The 21,419-nt window shown below is 40.9% G+C and overlaps 1 protein-coding gene across 4 annotated transcripts in view; it reads left to right on the forward strand.

Moving 5' to 3' along the window:
* Positions 1-15,877, forward strand: part of SEC24D (SEC24 homolog D, COPII coat complex component) — a 55,594-nt gene extending 39,717 nt beyond the window's left edge. For all 4 annotated transcript variants that reach the window (XM_061443825.1, XM_061443816.1, XM_061443809.1 and 1 more), the window contains 13 exons: positions 983-1,107; positions 3,585-3,776; positions 4,382-4,475; positions 7,000-7,116; positions 7,571-7,741; positions 8,524-8,620; positions 9,239-9,384; positions 10,749-10,887; positions 11,369-11,487; positions 12,299-12,478; positions 13,002-13,193; positions 13,648-13,737; positions 14,137-15,877. In XM_061443825.1, the coding sequence (XP_061299809.1) occupies positions 983-1,107; positions 3,585-3,776; positions 4,382-4,475; positions 7,000-7,116; positions 7,571-7,741; positions 8,524-8,620; positions 9,239-9,384; positions 10,749-10,887; positions 11,369-11,487; positions 12,299-12,478; positions 13,002-13,193; positions 13,648-13,737; positions 14,137-14,277 (1,803 nt within the window). In that variant the 3' untranslated portion in view covers positions 14,278-15,877. The remainder of the gene's footprint in view (positions 1-982; positions 1,108-3,584; positions 3,777-4,381; positions 4,476-6,999; positions 7,117-7,570; positions 7,742-8,523; positions 8,621-9,238; positions 9,385-10,748; positions 10,888-11,368; positions 11,488-12,298; positions 12,479-13,001; positions 13,194-13,647; positions 13,738-14,136) is intronic.
* The last annotated feature ends 5,542 nt before the right edge of the window (positions 15,878-21,419 follow it).

Genomic DNA, 21,419 nt, shown 5'->3' on the forward strand with positions numbered 1-21,419 from the left:
GAACTTTGTATTGTGAAGGCAGTGAAACAGTATAATTGAAAAGCTGTCCTGAATTTGACACCCAGTAATGAGCAGTGCTTATCCTAACGGGAATTAGGGAAACCAATCTTATAATCATCAGGTATGATGATTACTGTTGCTATGTTCACTTTATATGATCTTCTTCCTGGATACTTCTCTAAGTATTACACTGCTTTATTTGGAAACAAAGCATCTTACATTTTTCTTATTACAGAAACTCGCGTCAGTAGTGTATGTCCCAATTTGATTGCCACTTACATTATGAATAAGAGGAATTCCCTAAAGAACCCATACCAGCCCAAGTCACTGCTGTGTATGCAGCAGCTCTATACATTGAATGTTCCACTCTCATACTTTGTTTGTCTTACACAAAGTCATCTTATTCCTGAAAGTACGGTTCAGCTGTCTAGAATGCCCTGCAGCATGACAGATAGGTGGCAGATGACCACCACTTAGTACTTCTAAGAACTGCGATACTGTAATTCTGGTTCAGTACCTAAGTTGTATTTTCTGTTTCCAGATTGGTTGGAAATCACTTAACAGTTGTTAGAGACAAATGCTAACAAAGACTGAATGTAAACATTAACATTAACAAAATGGTATTGCATATTGATGTAGGGAATGCAAAATCCATATGGGTACAGAAAAAGCCAAAAGGCAAATCTGTTTAAACGCTTGAATTCCAGCAGAAGATGTTTGTGTTTCATCTTACCTGGTAAAATGTTAACCTTTACATGTTTTATTCCATAAGGATGCTGTTCTCCAGTAACAATGTTTTATTCCAGGAGTGGACTTTACCCAGTGCGTGTCAGCTTTCTGCAGTAGTTACTATTTATGATCCATAGCATTTTTCAAACAATTGAGTGCTGTATTTAGATTGCCTTAAGGTACTACTTGTAAATTTTTCTACATAGCAGGGCACTGTGTAATTTTCCCTGTAAATGGTCATTTTTTTCTGTAGAATAACAAGCCTCCAAAGCCACCAGCTTATATCTTCATGATTGATGTATCGTACAGAAACATCAAGAGTGGTCTGGTTAAACTCATATGTGATGAGCTCAAGACTCTTCTAGGTAAACTTCCAAGGTAAAGAAATAAAAGTGTGTTTTGGTTAACTTACTCCATAGCATTTTTCATGGAAGTTTGAATGTTGAGAGGTAAAAACAAGCAACAGAAAATGTCTAGATTTACAGTACAGGCATTTTTGAGCTGATAGTGACCAAATGTTAATTTTCACTGCTGGCATTTCTTAAACGTTGATGTCTGGGCTTACTCTATGAATGGAAAAAATCTGTCATAGTAACTGCACGTGTAGCTTGCATTCTTTTCCTTTCTTGTAGTGAATTCTAATGGTGGTATCAGCTACCACCCAGCTTGTAGCTTGCTGTAAAGTTCTGTTTACTGCAATGCTTCCTTTCTCATTAAATTAAACAGAAAATACCAAAACCAGAATACTCAAGAATGGCAAGTCTCTCTAAAGCCATAGTGTTGGTGGCTTGTGTCTTTAGCTCTTATTGTTAATTAGCAAAACTTTTAAAGCTTCTAAAACTCTGCTGTATGACTTCTCTGTCCTTGAGAGGAGAAAGATCTTCTAGGCCACAAATATTTTATTAAATATAGCACATTTGCTTTGTGAGCATTATACACACGATAGTAGTATTACTACTGGTCAATATTAATGCCAATGTACTATTTTATTGTAGTTTAGTATAATTTTCAGTTTAGTGTATTAGGGTAGTTTTCATTAAAGTTTAAATAATGCAGACACATATAGTTAAATGAGAACAGTGAAAACTGGGAAATTAAGTGGCTGTTTCTCAGTGAAGCCATATAAAAGCATTGAAGAACATACAGAAAATACATTCCAAATAACAATACTTGCAGAGGGTAAACAGGTTTAAATGGAGAGAGCAATGTGAGGAAGGGTGGGAGATAGGGTGGCGTGTGTTAAAAATCATATATCGTGTCCTTCTGGGATCTTTGTGCATGAAAGAAATTCCAGTGCAAGGTGAAGGTTTAGTTTGTTAGATGCCCATGTAAGGCCACCTCTGAAGTACTTTGTCATTGAAGGTTATCCTAGAGACACAAGTGTTTGATACTATCCTGAACATATCTCAGAGCTTTCCATCAGGATTGGTCATGACTTTGAAGATAAGAAAAACCTAAGCTTGAACAGGGAAAGTGGAAGAAAATGAAAGCAAGTGTATCTGCATTACAAAAAAAGACACAATAATTCTTCTCCTCACAGCACTCTGCAGATATCTGCTGCTAAATAATGTTTGCAGGGCCAAAGTTTTTATGTTCTCTGAAAAAAGCAATAGAAAAACACAAAGAAAAGGCAGATCCTTCAGTTTCTTTAGACTCATCTGTGGTCTTTAAGTAATAGTAATTTAAAAAAAAAACAAACCAACCAAACAAACAAAAAAGCAAACCAAAACAAAAAAAAAAACTCAACCAAAAACCCAACCCCAAAAACAACAACTTAAGGCATTCTACCAAAATGTATGTTGAAACTTCTATTTTGGTGCTGAGACACAAAGGTGTGTTCATTTTCTGTTGCTGGACAAAGACAGCTGCAGAAATATTCTGCTCTTACCACGAGGTGAGAGCACTGTGCTGGGAATTCATCTTGTGCCCGTATCTTTGAGAGGAAAGACTTGGGGTAGCAAAGCAGTCTGTGTCACAAAAGGGCTGGTTGGTCTAAAGGCCTTCTCCAGCTATGACTGTGGAAGTGCTGCACAGCCACTGAAGTGGCTGAGAAGTTAGAAAGGATTAAGGTAGGTGTCTTGAGACCTGGTATTAAGAACTCTGGTTTTGTAGACTTGCAGCATAGCTGAAAACACATTATTTGCTTGCTTGACATTTTGGAGCAGACATTTTCAAGCTTATGTGTTCCAAACCAGAAACCCCTGGGACTGTATTTAGAAAAATAGATAAATGTGTTGATAAAAGTTGTGCTTATGAGCTCAGAAAAATCACACTAGTTGTGCAAATATGATTTTTTATATAATTTAAAAACAAAAAGAAAGCCCACACCAAAAAAAAAACCAAAACACACAAACAACAAAAAGCCCAAAGAAATACTTGAAAGCACTTCTGTATCTGTGATCCAGACATCTCATTCTGAGACTTGAAAAATAATTAAATAGGTTATGAGATGTATAGGCAACTGGCCACTGCATTACAGCTGATCTTTAAAACTGTGATAGAAGCAACTGGATATTCAGACCACCACAGATAAGAGCAGTATCTGAAAAAATTGTCCCTGGTTTATTATTTATCTTAGGGATTTTTCACTGCTTGGATGGAATGCAGTTGATAGGGTTGATGTAAATTTATATATATTTTTTTAAAAAGTAAGCAATACAGCATTTGATTTTTATCAGGGTGTTTTAATTTGGACTAAGGCAAAGATTGATGTCATTACATAACTTGGTTGTTGTTTGCTTTGTTGTTCCCTGTATGGATGATGATCTGAAAGCAGCCTTGCATTGCAAAGGAATGCTTTTATTGCAAGATCAGAAATTCAGAATTATAACCAGTTGGTTTTGGTTTTCTTACAGAGAAGAGCAAGAGGAATGCTCAGCAATTCAAGTTGGTTTTGTCACTTATAACAAGGTCCTCCACTTCTTTAATGTTAAAAGCAGCTTAGCTCAGCCTCAGATGATGGTGGTCTCTGATGTCGGAGAAGTTTTTGTTCCTTTGCTGGATGGTTTCCTTGTTAACTTCCAGGATTCACGATCTGTTGTTATCAAGTAAAGTATGATTAGTCCATATGAGAATAAGATATGAAAGCTTATCATATGCATTAATCCTTTTAGTCAATTCTATTATTGGGGATGGCAGGGTACATGTGTTTATTGAAATACTGTAGAAGCCATCAGATGCTTCAAGTCCTATAGTTCCACCTCTGAAGCAAAGAAAAAGGGATATCAACAATCCCCCCAGTGCTCAGTTGGAAAGCATGTTTAGGCCAGGTGTAGACCATGCATCTTAAGCTGTGCTGTTTCAGAAATGTGATTGGGGTAGCAGCTGTGTGCCATATTGCATATTTTTCCTCTTGCAATGTATAGGATGCACACCTGGATATGATCTAAGGACTCACAGAACACCAGAACTCCTTAACTTTCAGCTATTTATTTTTTATTTATTTTTTTTATTGCATGTTCCTTTTTGTTAACAGGTTTGAAATAACACATCTCCTAGAATTTAAAAATACCTATTTTGTTTTATTCTGGCTGGAATCCTAAGAAATTGAGCAATCAGAATTTTCCTATCTGAATTGGTATGTTACAAGGTAGTTTGGGGAGTATTCCAAATAACTAACCAGCTGAAACACTGATCCTTTCTTCTTTCATAGCTTGTTGGACCAGATTCCAGAGATGTTTGCAGACACTAATGAGAGTGAGACCATCTTCGCTCCTGTTATCCAGGCTGGCATGGAGGCACTAAAGGTTAGAATGTTCCTCTCTACAGAAGTGAGAATAAGACTTGATAAGCTGCAGAAGTTCCATTTGCTAAAAGCCAGTCCCAAGTCTCCTACAAATCACAATGGAAAATGAGAAAAAAAAAAAAAAAAGGCACAAATTATTTCCAGCACTAATGTTCCAGTACTGTAACAGTATGTCTGAACTGCTTTAGTCAAAATGAGAACACTCACAGGCATACATGTGTTTCCAGATTATGTTTTTTTGGGGGAAGCCAGTCCCTAGAGTCTCTGCTACACAGAATGGATGTTTAGGAGAAAATGAGAAGCAGGAGTCTATTTCTCATTCAGCATTTGAGAGAAATAAAAAAGGATGTAGTTACTGCAGGAGGAACTAATAGATACTCTGAATGTTTGCACAGATAACCCATCCTTGCATGTGTGGAGGGTGGGAAAGGAGTCAGTGTGAGATACAATTTTGCCCTTTCTTCTGCTTCTGCAGATTTCTTGTGAAAAATAAGATATTTATGATGACTTATGACTGAATCAGGTAGGGAAGTGGAGGGTTTCTGCTTAACTATTTTCGCAGCCTGTGTACTGCTGAAAATTAATCCCCAGGTCATGATGCATCCTCAGTCACTTTCTGTATGTCCAGGACACCCTCTGAAATGCTGACATTTCCAAGAAGTGCTGCTAATTAAAAGGATGCCACCATGATTCATCACAAGATTTGTAGGAGTAAAAAACAGCCAGTGGTGTTTTTAAATAGTTGATTTATCTGTAAGCTGTGTATAAGTAAAGCATGAGCTTTGAGTAGATAAATTCGTTGAAAATACAGAACATTGCTCAAGTCTGTTTCTTAAATATTTGATTAATACCCATTTTCTTACACCGGAAGGTGTGTGTGCAAAACATGTTTGGTTACTGTTTCTGTCACAGTCCTCTTCCATAATACTTGACTTTGGTGCTGGCTATAAAAGAAAGCAGCTCTTAAGTAAGCTTTTCATTTAGCTCAGTTTTTTTAAGTTACAATTTGTAAAGATTTCCACTGTGAATTATTAATATGCATATACCTGTGCTCAGGAAGATGATTCTTGTCTAAAAAAATTTAAAATGGATTGTGGTCCTATTTGGGATTAATTTTAATACACTTTTAGAAATAATACACATACATTTTAGAAAGTGTGTCAAAAACAGTGTCAGTAATTCCTGCTGCGTATCATGACAAACAGATATTTGGTAACTCAGTCTTCAGCAGAATGCTTCTTAAAAGGCATTGAAATTAGCATTTGTGACTAAAGATACTTATGCTTGAAATACTAGAGGTGAAATTTCTGCTCTATAAAATGTAAGACACTGTCTTCAGTTGCATTTCTGCCATAGCAAAGAGGTTTCTTGTTTTCCCAGAAGTATGCCTTGGCTTATTTTGAAATGTGGAATATCTTGAGAACATCTCAAGATCTTCAATAGGAGGAGTACCAAAGCTGATCTGTGTCTGTGGTCTTGGGTATTGACAGTTTTAACCTGGATGTGTGGCTAATTCTGGAGCAGGAAAAGGACAAATCCATCACTCCTCTTCCTTCCCTTCGTCACACTGAGCTGCTTCTGTACTTGAAGACCTCAGAACTGCTCACTCTTTTTTATTTCACTTCTCTTTCACTTTGGTTCAGCCCTGAAGTGCTTGGGCAGCTGGACCTGAGGATTGCAGCTGAAATAGTCTAGTTTGTTTTGTTCATTCCCACTAGCTGTCTCAGTAGTAAGCAATAAACTGGATTTTCTAAGTTTTGGTGGAAAAGCTTGTTTATAGTACAAAGAGGCCTGTGACACTGCCACTGTTGTTAAACTCTTTTTCAGAATTCAGGGGTTTCTGTCAGGAGTCTGTCATCTCAGTAAATATTATGTCCTCATTAGTGTTCTAAGTAAGAATAGAAAACTGGAATAAAAATGGCAGTTACTTTGTTTCTTACTGATAAGAGGAGATGTTCATTGTAAGTTTTGATACTCCTGCCTTTTAGTGTAGATTTGAATGTGGAATCTAGTACAGGAGTGTGATTGTCACTCATCTGTAAGTGTAGCGATCACTAGTGTGCCTGAAGGGAAAGAAATAATTTTTCTGTTAAATTATTTTTCGTTTTAAGTTTTCCAATGTAGTATTTGTACTTTTTATGCTTGGTGGTTGCTGCATAATGCTTGTATCCAATTGGGAAGTCTCCAAGAGAGATACTCCTAGTTTTGCCCATCAAGATTTTAAAACTTCTCTATAGAAACTACAGTAATGATGCATCAGCCAACATTGGAACTAGATGATCTTAAGGTCCTTTCCAGCCCTAACCATTCTATATCCGTGTGCTAGGCTAAGGAATTCACTGATGTAAAATTCCCAGTTTGTTTTGGGACTTACATCTGTTAAGTTTTGAGTCTGCAAATGAATCATTTAGCTCTGAGGAATTTGCAGAAAGTTTACACTGTTCTCTGAGATGCCACAATGTGTGAAAATCAGGCTTTTTCATCTTAGCACTTACAAATATGCCAATATGGTGTCTTTGGAACAGGCTGCAGAATGTGCTGGAAAATTGTTTATTTTCCATTCTTCATTGCCAACTGCAGAAGCACCAGGGAAGCTGAGGAACAGAGATGACAAAAAACTACTCAATACAGATAAAGAAAAGGTATTTTCTGCTCTAAGTTAACAAGGGACTGCTACTGTGCTGAATTTCTCTAATAGAGCCTCCACCTTTTTTCATTTATTTTCTTTGCGACGGTGTGTTGTTGAATTAGAAAATGTTCCCATTCTTAGTGTGCCCTGATTATGTAGGAATATTGAAAGTCGAAGTACGGTAAAGCAGCCATTCCCATCAATAACGGAAAATCCGGGCAGCAAATCAGTAATTTCACCCATGAAGAGCTTTTACTGCCTGCCTGTTAACTGACTTAGTTCTCTAAGAACTTACTGAAATTGGTTCCCTACATACAGTACATAGGCAGGGGCAACATGTTTTTCATTAAATCCACACCTCACAAGTTCCACTTAATGTTTTTTTTCTTCAAGTGGACATTTGGATTGTGGCTGGCTACCAACAGTTAATTGATGTTATGACACTTGTATTCTTTAATTCTGTGCAGACGCTCTTCCAGCCCCAAGTAAATTCTTATGAGCCCTTAGCCAGGGATTGTGTGGCCAATGGCTGCTGTGTGAATTTGTTCCTCTTCCCAAATCAATATGTGGACATAGCCTCCATGGGTCTTGTCACACTGTACACTGGAGGAACACTGTACAAGTACAGCAATTTCCAGGTAAGTGTGGCAGGTTTCCTGCCTCTTGTGTAGTAACTCCTGGGGATTTGTTGTTTTTATTTGCATTCCAGTGTGTGCTTTGATACTACTTTACATAGTTTTGTAGTCTCTCTACCTTTTACTTGTAAAAATCAGGGGAGACAATTCAAACTTAGCAATGGCAGATCAGGCTCAAATATATCTTTTGAAACAATAATAATCTGGTTGATATCTTAAAATCAAATCCACTTGCTTACTATGCTGGCATGGGAGCAGGGAAGTCAGTTATTCCTGTGTATAGAGATACAAATGCTTACAATAAAGACCCCCCAAAAAGCACAACACAAGGTTGTTGTACCCTTGTGTACAGTCTCACAGAGAATCTCTTTGGGCAGTAGGGGACTTTCTCTGTGGCAGGAGCTGACCTGCAGAAGCATTTTTTGCACAGTCAGGAAGGCTACTCAGCGGTTGTTACGGCTGTGCCATAAAATCCTAGTCAGGCTGTAAGGTGAAGTCCAAGAGCAGAAGGTACTGGATGTCATTTGATTTAATAGAAATCCTTGATGTCCAGGCCTAGTGATGTATTGGTGGATACCTGTGTACATATGCTTCTGTTAACAAAACAACAGCTAACATTTTAAAATATGTTTTTTAAAGAAAAAAAGAGAGATGTTACATATGAGAGGAGCCTGTTTGATGTCGCGGATGGGGGGTCACGGAAAGCCGGGAGAGGGTTGGTTTTCTGCCGTGCTGCTGCCACCCGGTGGTGAACTGCGGTTTTTGCTCTTGCTTTGTGGTTCTAGCTCGATGCCGACAGCCCACGGTTCTTAAGTGACCTCAGGAACAACATAGAAAAAAAGACTGGATTTGATGCAGTAATGAGGGTTCGGACAAGTACAGGTAATGGGGCCCGCTGGGAATGAAAATAAACGTGAATGCATGTGAGAATATATAATTTTAAATAATATAGTGCTGTACACATCACTTGAATTTCATTTCATACCTCTTGGAAAGTAATTGGATAGGCTAAGAAAGTGCCTTTCCTGTAAATGCCTCCATAATAATTATGTTTTAATTGTGAGGCTTCTGATCATTATGCATGCATCTTGGATTGCAGGGAAGTTGTATAAAAAACACTTGTATGTTCCTTTGTTTTCCTGCATCAAATGACTTTACTGTGTCTACTTTTCAAGCATTCCTTTTTACCTCAGATGCAAGTATCTGAGAAACAGACCCACACAACATGGCCAAGTCAATGGCTCAAAAGGTTCTGGGTGATCTCACAGTCACAGCACAACTTCATGGCCTATCAGCTTCTCCCACTCACCCAACTGTCAGAAACTGCGATCAGCAAGGACAGTTGGTGGAGCCCCGAGGCTGCACATCCTAGAGAAGAAAAGGATTCCTGTTTCAGGAAACAAAATTGATTGCCCATAAAAGAAAAGTCACAAAGTAATGCCAATTTTATTTGCTGTTTTTAAATAGAAGGCTGTATTTATTTTTTTTTAAATCTTACAGGCTTCAGGGCTACAGACTTTTTTGGTGCCATTTACATGAACAACACCACAGATGTAGAGATGGCAGCAGTTGACTGTGACAAGGCAGTGACAGTAGAGTTCAAACATGATGACAAACTGAATGAAGACAGTGGAGCCTTAATTCAGGTAAAAACCAATTACCTCTAATGTTGTGAAATTGTAAGCAAGAACTGCAGGCAGAACAAAAAGAAGTTACGGTGTAGGACTGATGGGAACATGGCCCGTCTTTCACACACTCTGGTGACAGAATATTACTACTAAAAAAAAAAATTGTTTTAATTAAGTATCCAAAGGTTGCAGTGCAAATGATGCTCCTTGTGACAGTCAGTGTGCTCACCTGCCTGTCTGTTCAGGGATGATGCCACAATGCTTTCACAACGCTCTCTGAGACCCCAACAGCTATTTTTTCCCCCATTTTATTAAGTTAATTTAGTGTGTAAGATTCATTACTTCTTACACAGAAATGGTACGTGTGCAGTTGAAGCTCAGCTAGCTGCCCTGCCCCCTTCAGGCTCTTGGCACTGGGATGCCAGAAGCCCCCGAGATATGCTGGAATACATCTTTTGTTAGGAGTGGGAGCATTCCGCCCTTTGGGAGGCTGTTGTTTACTATTCTAGATTTGTTTAGTCATGACCTTTTTCTCATTTGATGACAGAAAATATTGCAACTTGCAGGGTTTTAAATTTAAGCTACATAATTATCTGAACCTTTTGTTTCTGTTGTGCTTGGCTTTAGCTTGCCCCTGTAAATACATTTCATACGTCAGCAGTTAATCCCTGTGTATGAATACAGCACTGGGAAACACCCACTTTGGTATGTCTGAGGTCACTTCCTAGCACCATGGTGCAGCAGTGACGGGTGTAGATTTATGTTTACAGCTCTTTCATGTGAGACGTGCTTGTGGAATGCAGCATGTTATGTTCAAGTATCAACATTATATTGAAGTAGAACTAGAGACATAAGGAAATTCTTAAATTACACCCTCCATATTTAATGGAAGCTGCAGGCTACAGGGGTTAGCAGCACCTTGCGTCACTTCATAAGCAAGTTATTAATGTAAAAGGAACCACTCAGCTTTTCTAGATGAGAAAGTTTTCCTGTCCCATTTTTGCCACGAGCTAATGTGATGGGCAGAGCACTTCTCAGCAAGCATCTCATTGTTTGTATGGAGTTTTTGAACTATTCAAATATTACCCAAAGTACGATTTACAAACTTACAATGAGTGGACTCCTGTTTCCAGATTCTACCATCAGCATGTAGCAAATGAGAGTAATAAGCTTTTGAATCAATCATATTATTGTCATAGTCATGTCTATTATACTTCCATAAAGACCACAGGGATGTTGGTCCTACAGTTCTCAGCACCACTGCAGTAGTACTGCAAGGCTAGGCTGTCTTCACAAGTAATTATATGCCTTCTATGCACAAAGCAGGTGAAGCTTTTTTGTTTTAAAACAAAAATAAATGGTATTTTATACTTGTTTTGCAGTGTGCTGTCCTTTACACGTCCATAAGTGGGCAAAGAAGACTTCGCATACACAATATAGGTTTGAATTGTAGCTCCCAGTTAGCGGATGTCTACAAGAGCTGTGAAACAGATGCGCTTATCAACTTCTTTGCCAAGTCAGGTAAAATTGTAACAGAAAGATTTTCTTTCCTTTTTTACTTTGGGGTGAAGGAAGGTGAAGGAAGGGGAGCCAGAGTGATCAGCTAGGGGTAAATCATGTTTTGTAACTTGCTTCTCCAAGCCTGAGCAACTCTTGAAGTATTATAAAATTCAAAAGACAGATTTTGTATTTTAGTCATACTGCCATAAAGGAAAGCTTGTGAAGGGAGCTACAAACATGTAATGCACAAAGCTGTGCAGTGGAAATGGACATCCTGACATAGTGTTGGAGGTTTGGGCTTTTTGGTTGGGCTTTTTCTTCCTTTTTTTTTTTTCTTTTTTTTGTAAAGATGGATAAACATCCTCCCAGATGTTGTCTGTAAAAGAGGCTACAAAACAGCCATAGACCCCAAATTAGTAGAACCAGCAGCTAGCAGAATCTAGGCACTTCCAAGAGTACACATCTGTCTTTAGCACACTGCTTTATTCTTCTGTATTTGTAGCTTTTAAGGCCATTCTAAGCCAACCGCTAAAGATGGTCAGAGAGATGCTGGTGAACCATACAGCTCACATGCTGGCGTGTTACAGGAAGAACTGTGCCAGCCCCTCGGCAGTAAGCCAGGTAAAACCCACCTGCGCTCCGTCCTCCCCGTGCCATGCGCTGCAGCAGATGAGCAACCATTCCTGCACCATCACAATGCCAGAAAGGAAAATTTTCCTTTTCTTTCAAATATAATTAATGACAGGTGCGATTCAGTGGGAGCAATTAGACAGCCTTTTGTTTTTTTTTTCCTGCTGGAATTACATGCTGAATCACAGAGATTTCATTTTTCTAATGTTACAGATTTTGGTATTCTAATTTCTGACAAATAATACTATCACTGTCAAAATAATAAAAATAACATTGTATCTTAGTAAACAATCGCACATAGGTGATGGATTGCTGGAGTGATAAATACCTGATGTGTCTAGGTGGAAAATCTGTGGTGATTAAGATAAGGCTGTTAAACCCTTTCTTACCCAAGGGTAGTAAGAAGCTCTAGGAACCCGATTAGTTACGTTGCTCACTACTTGAAAATTATCTCAACTTAAGACATTCTTTTATAAGTTCAGAACATTTGGGGAGGTCAAACTGAACCCAGCAACATGTTGGCAAATCCTCTCAGCAACTGTTTCTGACAAAAGTCTTTTTCCATTTCAGAAAAATATGCAAAAGATGGCTGAACTAAATCCAAATCCCATAAACACTGGAAATTGTATATTATGAGATGTCACTCTGGTTTGAAACAGCACACAAAAACCAGTTTTGTTTGGTTGGGTTTTTTCCTTTATTCGAAGACAAGAATCAGTGTTTTATTGAAATGTCTGAAAGTCCAGCCTTCCTTCCCATGCACGTGGGCTGTACCATCTAACAAGCTTTCTTTGCTTCTCAGCTCGTTCTTCCAGATGCAATGAAGGTGCTGCCTATGTACATGAACTGCCTGTCCAAGAGCTGCGTGCTAGTTGGTAGGCCAGAAATTCCAACCGACGAGCGAGCTTACTATCGCCAGCTGGTCACCTCTATGGGGGTAGCTGACACACAGTTGTTTTTCTATCCCCAGCTTCTGCCAGTTGTGAGTATGCTGGTTGTGCATCTCTCCCTTTTCAGTAACTGTTTTCAGCATGCTGCCATCTTGTAGCTGTGCAGCTGCAGGAAACGTTCTGCCTGCCAGGCAAGTGCTACCATGCTGGATTACATTTTTATGGCAAGGTAGTCACTAGTTGAACTAAATTGAGGAGGGAGGGTAGAACCTCTAGTTTAATGGAAAACAGAGAATGAACATAATCAATTGCTGACTTCAACATCCTCAAAGACTCCAAGTGTATATTTAGCAAGGTTTTTGCTCATGCTAATGAGAGATGCTAGTTCTGCTAAAGATCAGTGCTGCTCTTGCGTTTCCCCACTTACTGCAGGCCCTCCTTTGCACACAGTGTGTTAACTGAGAAAGAGGACGTTTGATTTCTAATTCCTCTAATCAGGAAAGGAACCACTAAGACATGCTAAACCTTTTCATAGTTACTTTTCAGGATCTGGTTAGAGCTTTACTCACCTTGAAGTCACCAAGTCTACAACTCTGGCACATTTTTGCCCCACAGCACAGCCTGGATCTGAAGAGTGATGCCATCCCAGCTGCCGTCCGCTGCTCTGAGGAACGTCTCTCAGAAGGAGGGGCCTTCCTTCTGGCCAATGGTCTGATTATGTTCCTGTGGCTGGGAGTCAGTGTACCCCCAGAGCTCATCCAGGGGCTTTTCAATGTGCCGTCCTTCGCACACATCAGAACGGAGGCTGTGAGTAGATGGAGACTAGTCCCTTTTTCACAATTTATGCACACCTGAACATACATCATCATCAAACGTCCATCAAACTTTAATAAATAAGCTTTGACAGTCTGAACGCTTACAGGAGAGGAGGTTTCACAACATTTTTAAACCTTCTTAAACTTATACTGTTTCAGATATTAAAATCCAATTGAATGGGTATTGCTAAAATTGGAACAAAATGCTTCGCAATAGTTACAACTCTGTCTGATAGTGAATTTTCACACAGTGATTAGATGAAACTAAAATATTTGCCTAGACAGATGAATCTTTGAACAAATGAGAGATTTTTTTTTTCCTGGTTAGAATGAAATACATCATAACTACCAGCAGTTTACCTCATTACTACCAGCAGCTAATCTCATCTGAATTTATAAGATATGTGACTGGAATTTAACAACCTGCCATGCTTTCATTCTAACAGACTTCACTGCCTGACCTGGACAATCCATATTCTAAGAAATTTAAGTCAGTACTGAAGCATATCCAGAGCCAAAAGCCCTACGCTATGAAGGTAACTTCTCTCTGACTTATTCCTCATCCCTGTTCAAAACAAAACCTACTGGTAGGTGTAAAAGGTTTTATGTATCAGGAATTTTCCTGTATGTCATTGAGTTCCAGCATGCATTGTAGACATGAGTATCTCAAATATGCTCAATTCTCATTAGTCAAAGGAGATTTTCAGAGGTAGTTTAAGTCTAAAGGTTGCCATTTTATTTGCACACCTTAAGTCACACTAGTCTGTCTCTCCTGTTCATAAATACAGCGACTGAAATGTGGAGATTTATTAGTTTCTGTCCATCCCATCTCTCTGTCCCCCCTGCCCCCAAGAGCATGCAGTAATAGATGCAGGGAAACCAAACTCCATTTAGTATGATTATATCCTAAAAATACGTTTCCCTCCTCTTTTCAGTTGATGATAGTGAAACAGCGGGAGCAATCAGAGATGCTTTTCCGACACTTCCTGGTAGAAGACAAGAGTATTTATGGAGGAGCTTCCTACGTGGATTTCTTATGCTGTGTTCACAAGGAGATCTGCCAGCTGCTCAGTTAAGGAAACTTAAGTATAATATGTAAGTTTCGTTTGGATTTTGCAAGAGGGACAGGTCTTGCTGCCTGAAAGCTGGCCCACAGCTCCACTGTCCCCAAGCATCCTGCTGTGCTTTAGGGAATCTTGCCTGTGCCTCTTTTGCACAGTCTCATTTCACACAACCTCTCACTGAGTATTTAGCTTACTTAGAATAGGAAGTTCTGCACTCAGGTATTAGTCTTCTGGGAGTCCTGACTCTTTCTGTAAGTGAGTTGCCAGATATCAAACTGTCAGTACTTAAGAGCATATGGTATGCTGTTATTAAAATGTAATTATTCCTTTCACTAGTCTGAAGTTGTACTTGAGCCAGGAAAGATGCTAGAAATCTATACAGAAGTGGAAAAAAAAAAATACACAAACCTGCTTTTTCTAAGTGAGGGCATTCAGCTGACAGATTTGCAGTAATCACGTAGTTCAATTTAAGTGCTTCAGCATCTTTTGTGTAAAGCTAAACCCTAAAAAATAATGCCTTTTTTTCTGGAAGGAACAAGTACTGCTTTCTCCAGAAAGAGAGCTCTGGGTAACCTTCCGCAGTTGGGCTTATCCAGGACGCAAAAAAGTTTCTGTTTATAACTGGACTTGAGTAAGTTTAACGGCAGTGGCCCACAGGAAGAACAATGATCAAACAATCCTTTTGCTAAGTCTGGCAGATAATGCTATACTAACATGGTACAATTCTCTAGTCTTAAGGGCAACAATTAATTTAGCATACTATTTAATTACATTTTCAGAATTGAATGAGTTAGGTTTTATTTGTATTTTGCTAACTTGAATATTCCTAATAGACCTTAGATAAGCATCTGTCCCTCAAAATTTCAGTGGCGGGTCAGCTCTAAGAGAGGTTGACACATTAACCAAAGGTTACTTATAGTGCTATAAAAAGAAGGCCTCTGGTTTAATACCTGTTCTGTTACAGCAACCTCCATTCACATGACTGATGCATTCAAAAGGCACCGGTTTGAAAAATAAGCCTCTGCTAACATCAGTATTTCAGGTAGAATTTAGAAAGCCAGAGTCTTTGGAATAGCTGTTTACCTCATATCTGAGGTAAATTCATATCTGAGTATCCTTCATCAGTCTATCTATACCTTTAAGACCAATGCCTCTGCATGAGAGGTTTCAACTCTGCCAAACTTGAGAAGCTACAGCTATAAAAATCAGTGTTTCAAAGAAAACAAAAAGTTCTCAAAAGTAAGGCTTAGATTTGGGCCTCAAAAAAAAGAAAAAGAAAAAATATGTTTCATCATGTTGGTGTTGCTACTTAGTTTAATCATTTTCATATCCAATGAGCAGTCAAGATGAACATTTTTTGATTTGACAGCTTATCAAAACAGATGTATTCTTGTGCATCGACTGCACATTCTTAAAATAAGTGGCTATATTACAAAGGGATCCTTGGACTGAACTCAGCTGCCAAGGCAAGGACTTCTTAGCTGAAGATGTTACCATGTAAAACATATCTGTTGCCATTCGAAATCAGTGTACTTTGTATAATGACACCAGCAACTCTCTGTGTAAAGAAATAAGCAATTATTAAATATTGTCATCATGTGGGCGTTTATTATTTCAGATTCTGAGTTAGATTTTTTATGCTATCAGCTTCTGCCAAAAGGTGCTGCTGAGCACAAAAGACCTCAGATCAAATAACTCCAATGTCAAGCGAAAGCAGATAGGGCGTCACAGCAATCTGTCTCTGGATTGTGCAGTCATTTGCTGTTCTCCAGTAAGGAGGAAGATTTTACGCATATTTTTCTGAGATGTTAGGCAAAGTGAAGTGACATCTGTTGGTTTTCTCCCAGATTTGAGGTCTTCTGTATTCAATCGTAAGTCTTGCGCTATTTTTGTACACTTTTTTCCCAGGGCCCACACATTTCTACCAGTTTCCATTTCTGTATTTCATTTTTTTTGTAGAAGGTCTCATGTTTTCAGCTGTTACCTGAAAATCTATGGTGCTTGAACTGACCACTCCTTAGGTTTGAATTTTGAGACAGACTGCTCCTGTCAGATAGCAGTTTGCCACCAGTGTGTTTTGTGTAGCCTTTCTTTTTTTTTTTTTTGCTTTTGTAGTGCTGCGGTGTTTTGCTGCCACCTAATAGGTTGGTGTAGTAAATGGTACTGGGAATAATCTCTGACAAAAAATGGAGTATTAAAAAAAGCTGCTGAGCAATTTGGCTTTCTGGTTTGCTTCTTGTGTAACGGACAACTATTGGAACCTTGCGCAGAGAAGTTCACACAGTGATAGCTCACCTGCTGTACTGTGGACTCTTGCATGTTCTTGGGTCTCTTGGTAGTCAATGTACTTCTTAGAGCAAAAGAAGGGATTCACTGACCATTACTATTAGTTGCTGATTCTTGGATAGTGGGAGTATTTTGTCATTACGGTTCTATTACAACCATCTTGGTTGTAATCTTGTAGGCAGACAAGTAAGTGGTAGTACATACAAGTAACTAAGTAGACATACAAGACGTCATCTTCTTTGCTGTAACATGTCCTGGGTTCAGCTATAACCGTTATTTTTCTCCTTTTTAGTAGCTGGTGTAGTGCTTTGTTTTTTGCTTTAGTCTGAGAATAATGTTGATAAATCACCAGTGTTTTAGTTGTTGCCAAGGAATGCTTACCCTGATCAAGGACATGTCAGTCTCTCATGCTCTGCCAGTGAGGAGGGGCACTGGAAGCCAGGAGGAAGCAGAGACAGGACGCCTGACTCAAACTAGCCAAACGGGTATTCCATACCACAGCACATCATGCCCAGTATGCAAACTCGGGGGAGTTACCTGGAAGGCCCAGATTGCTGCTCGGGTTGGGCTGGGCATCGGTTGGCTGGTGGTGAGCAATTGTGTTGTGTATCACTTGTGTTTATTGGGTTTTTTTCCTTCCCCTTTTAGTTTTATATTCTCTCCTCTTGTTATTTCCTTTATCATTATTATTATTGGTGATAGTAGTAGAGGTTGTGTATGGTACCTTAGTTATTGGACTGTTATTATCTAAACCCATGGGATTTATATACTTTCGATTCTCCTCCCCATCCCGCCTGGAGCAGGGAGGGAAAGGGGGAGGAGCGAGTGAGCAGCTGCATGGTTCTGAGTTACCGGCTGGGCTTAAACCACAACACATGTCAAGCAATAAATGCTAGGTGAATTTATTACAGGTAGAAAGTATTTTTATTTTAAGTTTACAGTTTGAGTGTCTTTTGCCTAAACATACCAATAAACTATTGATGTCTGCAGCTTTTATCCAAGTCCCTAGTTCTGTTGAATGCAGGTGGTTGTAGAGCACTGTGCATCCCTTGCCATACAGAAAGTGCTCTTTTAAGAACACAGTTGCTGGCTTGTCATGTGGCCACTGTTGGCTGTGGTGGGAAACTGCAGTAGCGAACTGTCACGTTCTTCAGTTGAAGTGTCAGACTGGGTCGAGCCAATAAACTCTGGTTTGCTGTGGCTGTATGAACTCATTTCCGGTGGGTGGGCTGGCTGAAGGATCATGTCCATGCCCCTGAGAAGCTGTGCCCACTCCCCTTGTGCTGGTGAGGGGTGTTGGCTTTGCTCTCTCTGGCTCCTGAGCTGAAAGGTGAGATGAGGGAAAGGGATGCAGTTTGTTCATGCCACAGGTGGCTAGCAGTGCACTGCCCCCAGCACCGGTTGGTCCCCTTGGTCCGGTGAATCTGCTCACTGTGGGGTGTATGCACTCCAGGCAGGATGCAGGCTTCTCTCAGACCTGTCCTGGGTGGTATTCCTCCATGCCATGCCAGGCCATGAGGCTTTGGTGTCCACCTTCAGGGATATATATTGAATGGATGCTGTGATGCTGCTGGGAGGAACGTGAGCCAAGTTGTCTTAAAAATCAGATCTGGAATTGCTTGCTCTTTAGTGTCACTTTTGGTACTGTGGAGCTGATTGTTGTGCTGCAAGATAGTCCCTGTTTTGTCCCTTCTTGTGTCTTGGGGTATTGCCAGTGCCAGCGTTTACCCAGAAGGGGGTTATTCTTACACAGCTTGTAGATAAATTGTGTCCGAGTCATGGGATCTATGCAGAGCTGTCCCAGTCCAGGTGATGTTCTGGCAGCTGCTGTCTGCTGTGTCGTGAAGGCCTCTGCCAAGTAAAACTTTCTACTAAATGGCAATGGGGAAGTGCCTGAAAAGTTGCACAGTTGTTGGAGTTGAAACACTGGATGAAAAAATGACATCCTGTAGAAGACCCCTAAGCCTGAGTCACCAGAACTCTGAGGAGCAGCCTCATCAGCTATGAGATCTGCTGGTGCTGAAGAGGGCCTGCAGCATCCAGATCGTCTTACTGCTTCAGAAGGTAAATTGCAGAGGCCACAAGCTCAGACTTCCCTGGGGCTTGTGTAGGTCATGGTGCCTGGAACCAACCAAGATCATCTAGGACCTAGTTGTGCCATGAAGTCTTAAAAATTGCTCAGGAGTGTATTTTATCAGCACCTGAGCTGGTGTTAGGCTTTGAGTCACAGTTTTCTGAGTTTCTTAGTTATTTAGGATCCTTGAGCATGCAAGCCTCAGAGAGGAAGGCTTAACGAAGACAGGGTTGTCTTGTGACATCCAGTTTAGGACAGAGCTGAGAAAGCCTCTAAGTCATATACATCTGGAGCAGAAGCACTTGACTGGTTAGGTGTGTGGATGACATCAAACTCATTAAGTAAAATTGTAAGTTCTGCCTCCACAGCTGGCCCTGCCACCACATCATTACTAGAAGTAATGATCCACTTCTGACACTGTCTCTGCAGCATGTGCTGTTTCCTCCGACAGTGTGTTGTGGTTTAAACCCAGTCAGGCAACTTGTTCACTCACTCCCAGTGAGTGGTGCCGGGCTGACAGCAATCGAGGCCCCCCCCCCCCCCCGGGGCTCTCCCCTTCCCCTCTCCCGGAGGAACGGGGAGGAGGATCGAAAGGGTGCAACTCCTACGGGTTGAGACAAGAACAGTCCAGCAACCAATGTACAACACAAATCACCACCGCTACCACCAACGACAACAATGATAAGAGAAAATAACAAGGGAAGAGAATACGATACCACCGGCCAAGAAACGAGTCCCACCCAGAAGCCCGTGTCCTTCCAGGTAACTCCCAGTTACCCCCCACCCCGGGCATGACGTGCTGTGGTATGGAATACCTCCTTGGCTAGCCTGGGTCAGGCATCCCCTCTCTGCTTCCTCATGGCTTCCCCTCCTCCCTGGCAGAGCATGAGCCTCACAAAGTCCTTGGTCAGGGTAAACATCACTTAGCAACAACCGAAAACATCAGCTTCACCAACACTGTTCCCAGGCTGGAAGTCAAAACACAGCACTGCACCAGCTAACACAAAGGAAAAACATGACTGCTACTGGTGAACCCAGGACATTATCCACCCCTTATTCCATACCATTCACGTCATGCTCAGATCCCACATTTTCAATACACCATTGCTCTCCCACATATATACATCCATATACATACAGACCAAGAGAAAAAGATCATTTTCTTAGTGCATGGACCAATCCCTATAATGCTGCCGAGTCCATTCGGTCCATAATGTCAGGTTCCATCCCTTGTAACAATCTTTCAGGGCAGGAAAGGCTGTGTGCAGTATTGGATCGTTGCCTGCTGATGCTGGTCGTTCCTTTACTGCGGAACTCATCCAGTTCTATCAAAGTTCATTCTCTGTTGGGATGATGGTTGGAGGGAAGTCAGGGCTAGTTGCTGGTGACCTGGAGACATCTAGTTGATGAGCTATAAAAGTATTACACAGCAGACAACAGCATAAAATTGAGTTCACTGGCTTTTTTCCCCTAAAATCAAATCCCCTTGAGGTACACATCGGACTTCCCCATCTTCCTGCATTACCCACCAAGTATATCCAGGTCCCTGAGCATAAGCAATCCCACGAGTGGGTTTGCCTTTACCTGAAGCAGGAATAACTCAGACTGTGTTCCCCAGCAAATTCTTCATAGGCACCAGAGGAACTTTGTCCCCCTCTACAATATGTAAAAGTTCTGACTGGGCTGGGCCAGCCCTGTTGGCAGATCCTCTGGTGTTGACCAACCAGGTGGCCTTTGGTAAGTGTGTATCCCAATGCTTGAAAGTTCCCCCACCCATTGCTCTCAGTGTAGTTTTTAACAGCCCATTGTACCGTTCGATTTTCCCAGAGGCTGGTGCATGGTAGGGGATGTGATATACCCACTCAATGCCATGCTCTTTGGCCCAAATATCTATAAGGTTATTCCGGAAATGAGTCCCATTGTCTGACTCAATTCTCTCTGGGGTGCCGTGTCACCACAAAATCTGTTTCTCAAGGCCCAGGATACTGTTCTGGGCAGTGGCATGGGGCACAGCGTATGTTTCCAGCCTCCCGGTGGTTGCTTCCACCATGGTAAGCACATGGCGCTTGCCTTGGCGGGTTGGTGGCAGTATGATATAGTCAATCTGCCAGGCCTCCCCATATTTATACTTCAACCATCGTCCTCCATACCAAAGAGGCTTTAACCGTTTGGCTTGTTTAATTGCAGCACATGTTTCACACTCATGAATAACCTGGGCAATAGTGTCCATTGTTAAGTCCACCCCTCGATCACGGGCCCATCTATATGTTGCATCTCTGCCCTGATGGCCTGAAGTGTCATGGGCCCACCAGGCCAAAAATAATTCACCTTTATGTTGCCAATCTAAGTCCATCTGAGTCACTTCAATCTTAGCCGCTTTATCCACTTGTTGTTCTGGTGTTCCCCAGTGGCCCGACTCTTGGGTACATGGGCATCTACATGGCATACCTTCACCACCAGGTTCTGCACCCGGGCAGCAATATCTTTCCACAGTGCAGCAGTCCAGATGGATTTACCTCTGCGTTGCCAGTTGCTCTGCTTCCATTGCTTCAACCACCCCCACAGGGCATTTGCCACCATCCATGAGTCAGTATAGAAATAAAGTACTGGCCACTTTTCTCGTTCAGCAATGTCCAGGGCCAGCTGGATGGCTTTCTCCTCGGCAAACTGACTCGATTCACCCTCTCCTTCAGCAGTTTCTGCAGCTTGTCGTCCAGGACTCCATACAGCTGCCTTCCATCTCCGATGCTTTCCCACAATACGGCAAGACCCATCAGTAAACAAGGCATACTGC

This window comes from Pezoporus flaviventris, unplaced genomic scaffold, assembly GCF_033815535.1.
Source record: "Pezoporus flaviventris isolate CSIRO_AGI_PZ_B2104156 unplaced genomic scaffold, CSIRO_AGI_Pfla_v1 ptg000002l, whole genome shotgun sequence".
In the NCBI taxonomy this organism is placed as follows: domain Eukaryota; kingdom Metazoa; phylum Chordata; class Aves; order Psittaciformes; family Psittacidae; genus Pezoporus; species Pezoporus flaviventris.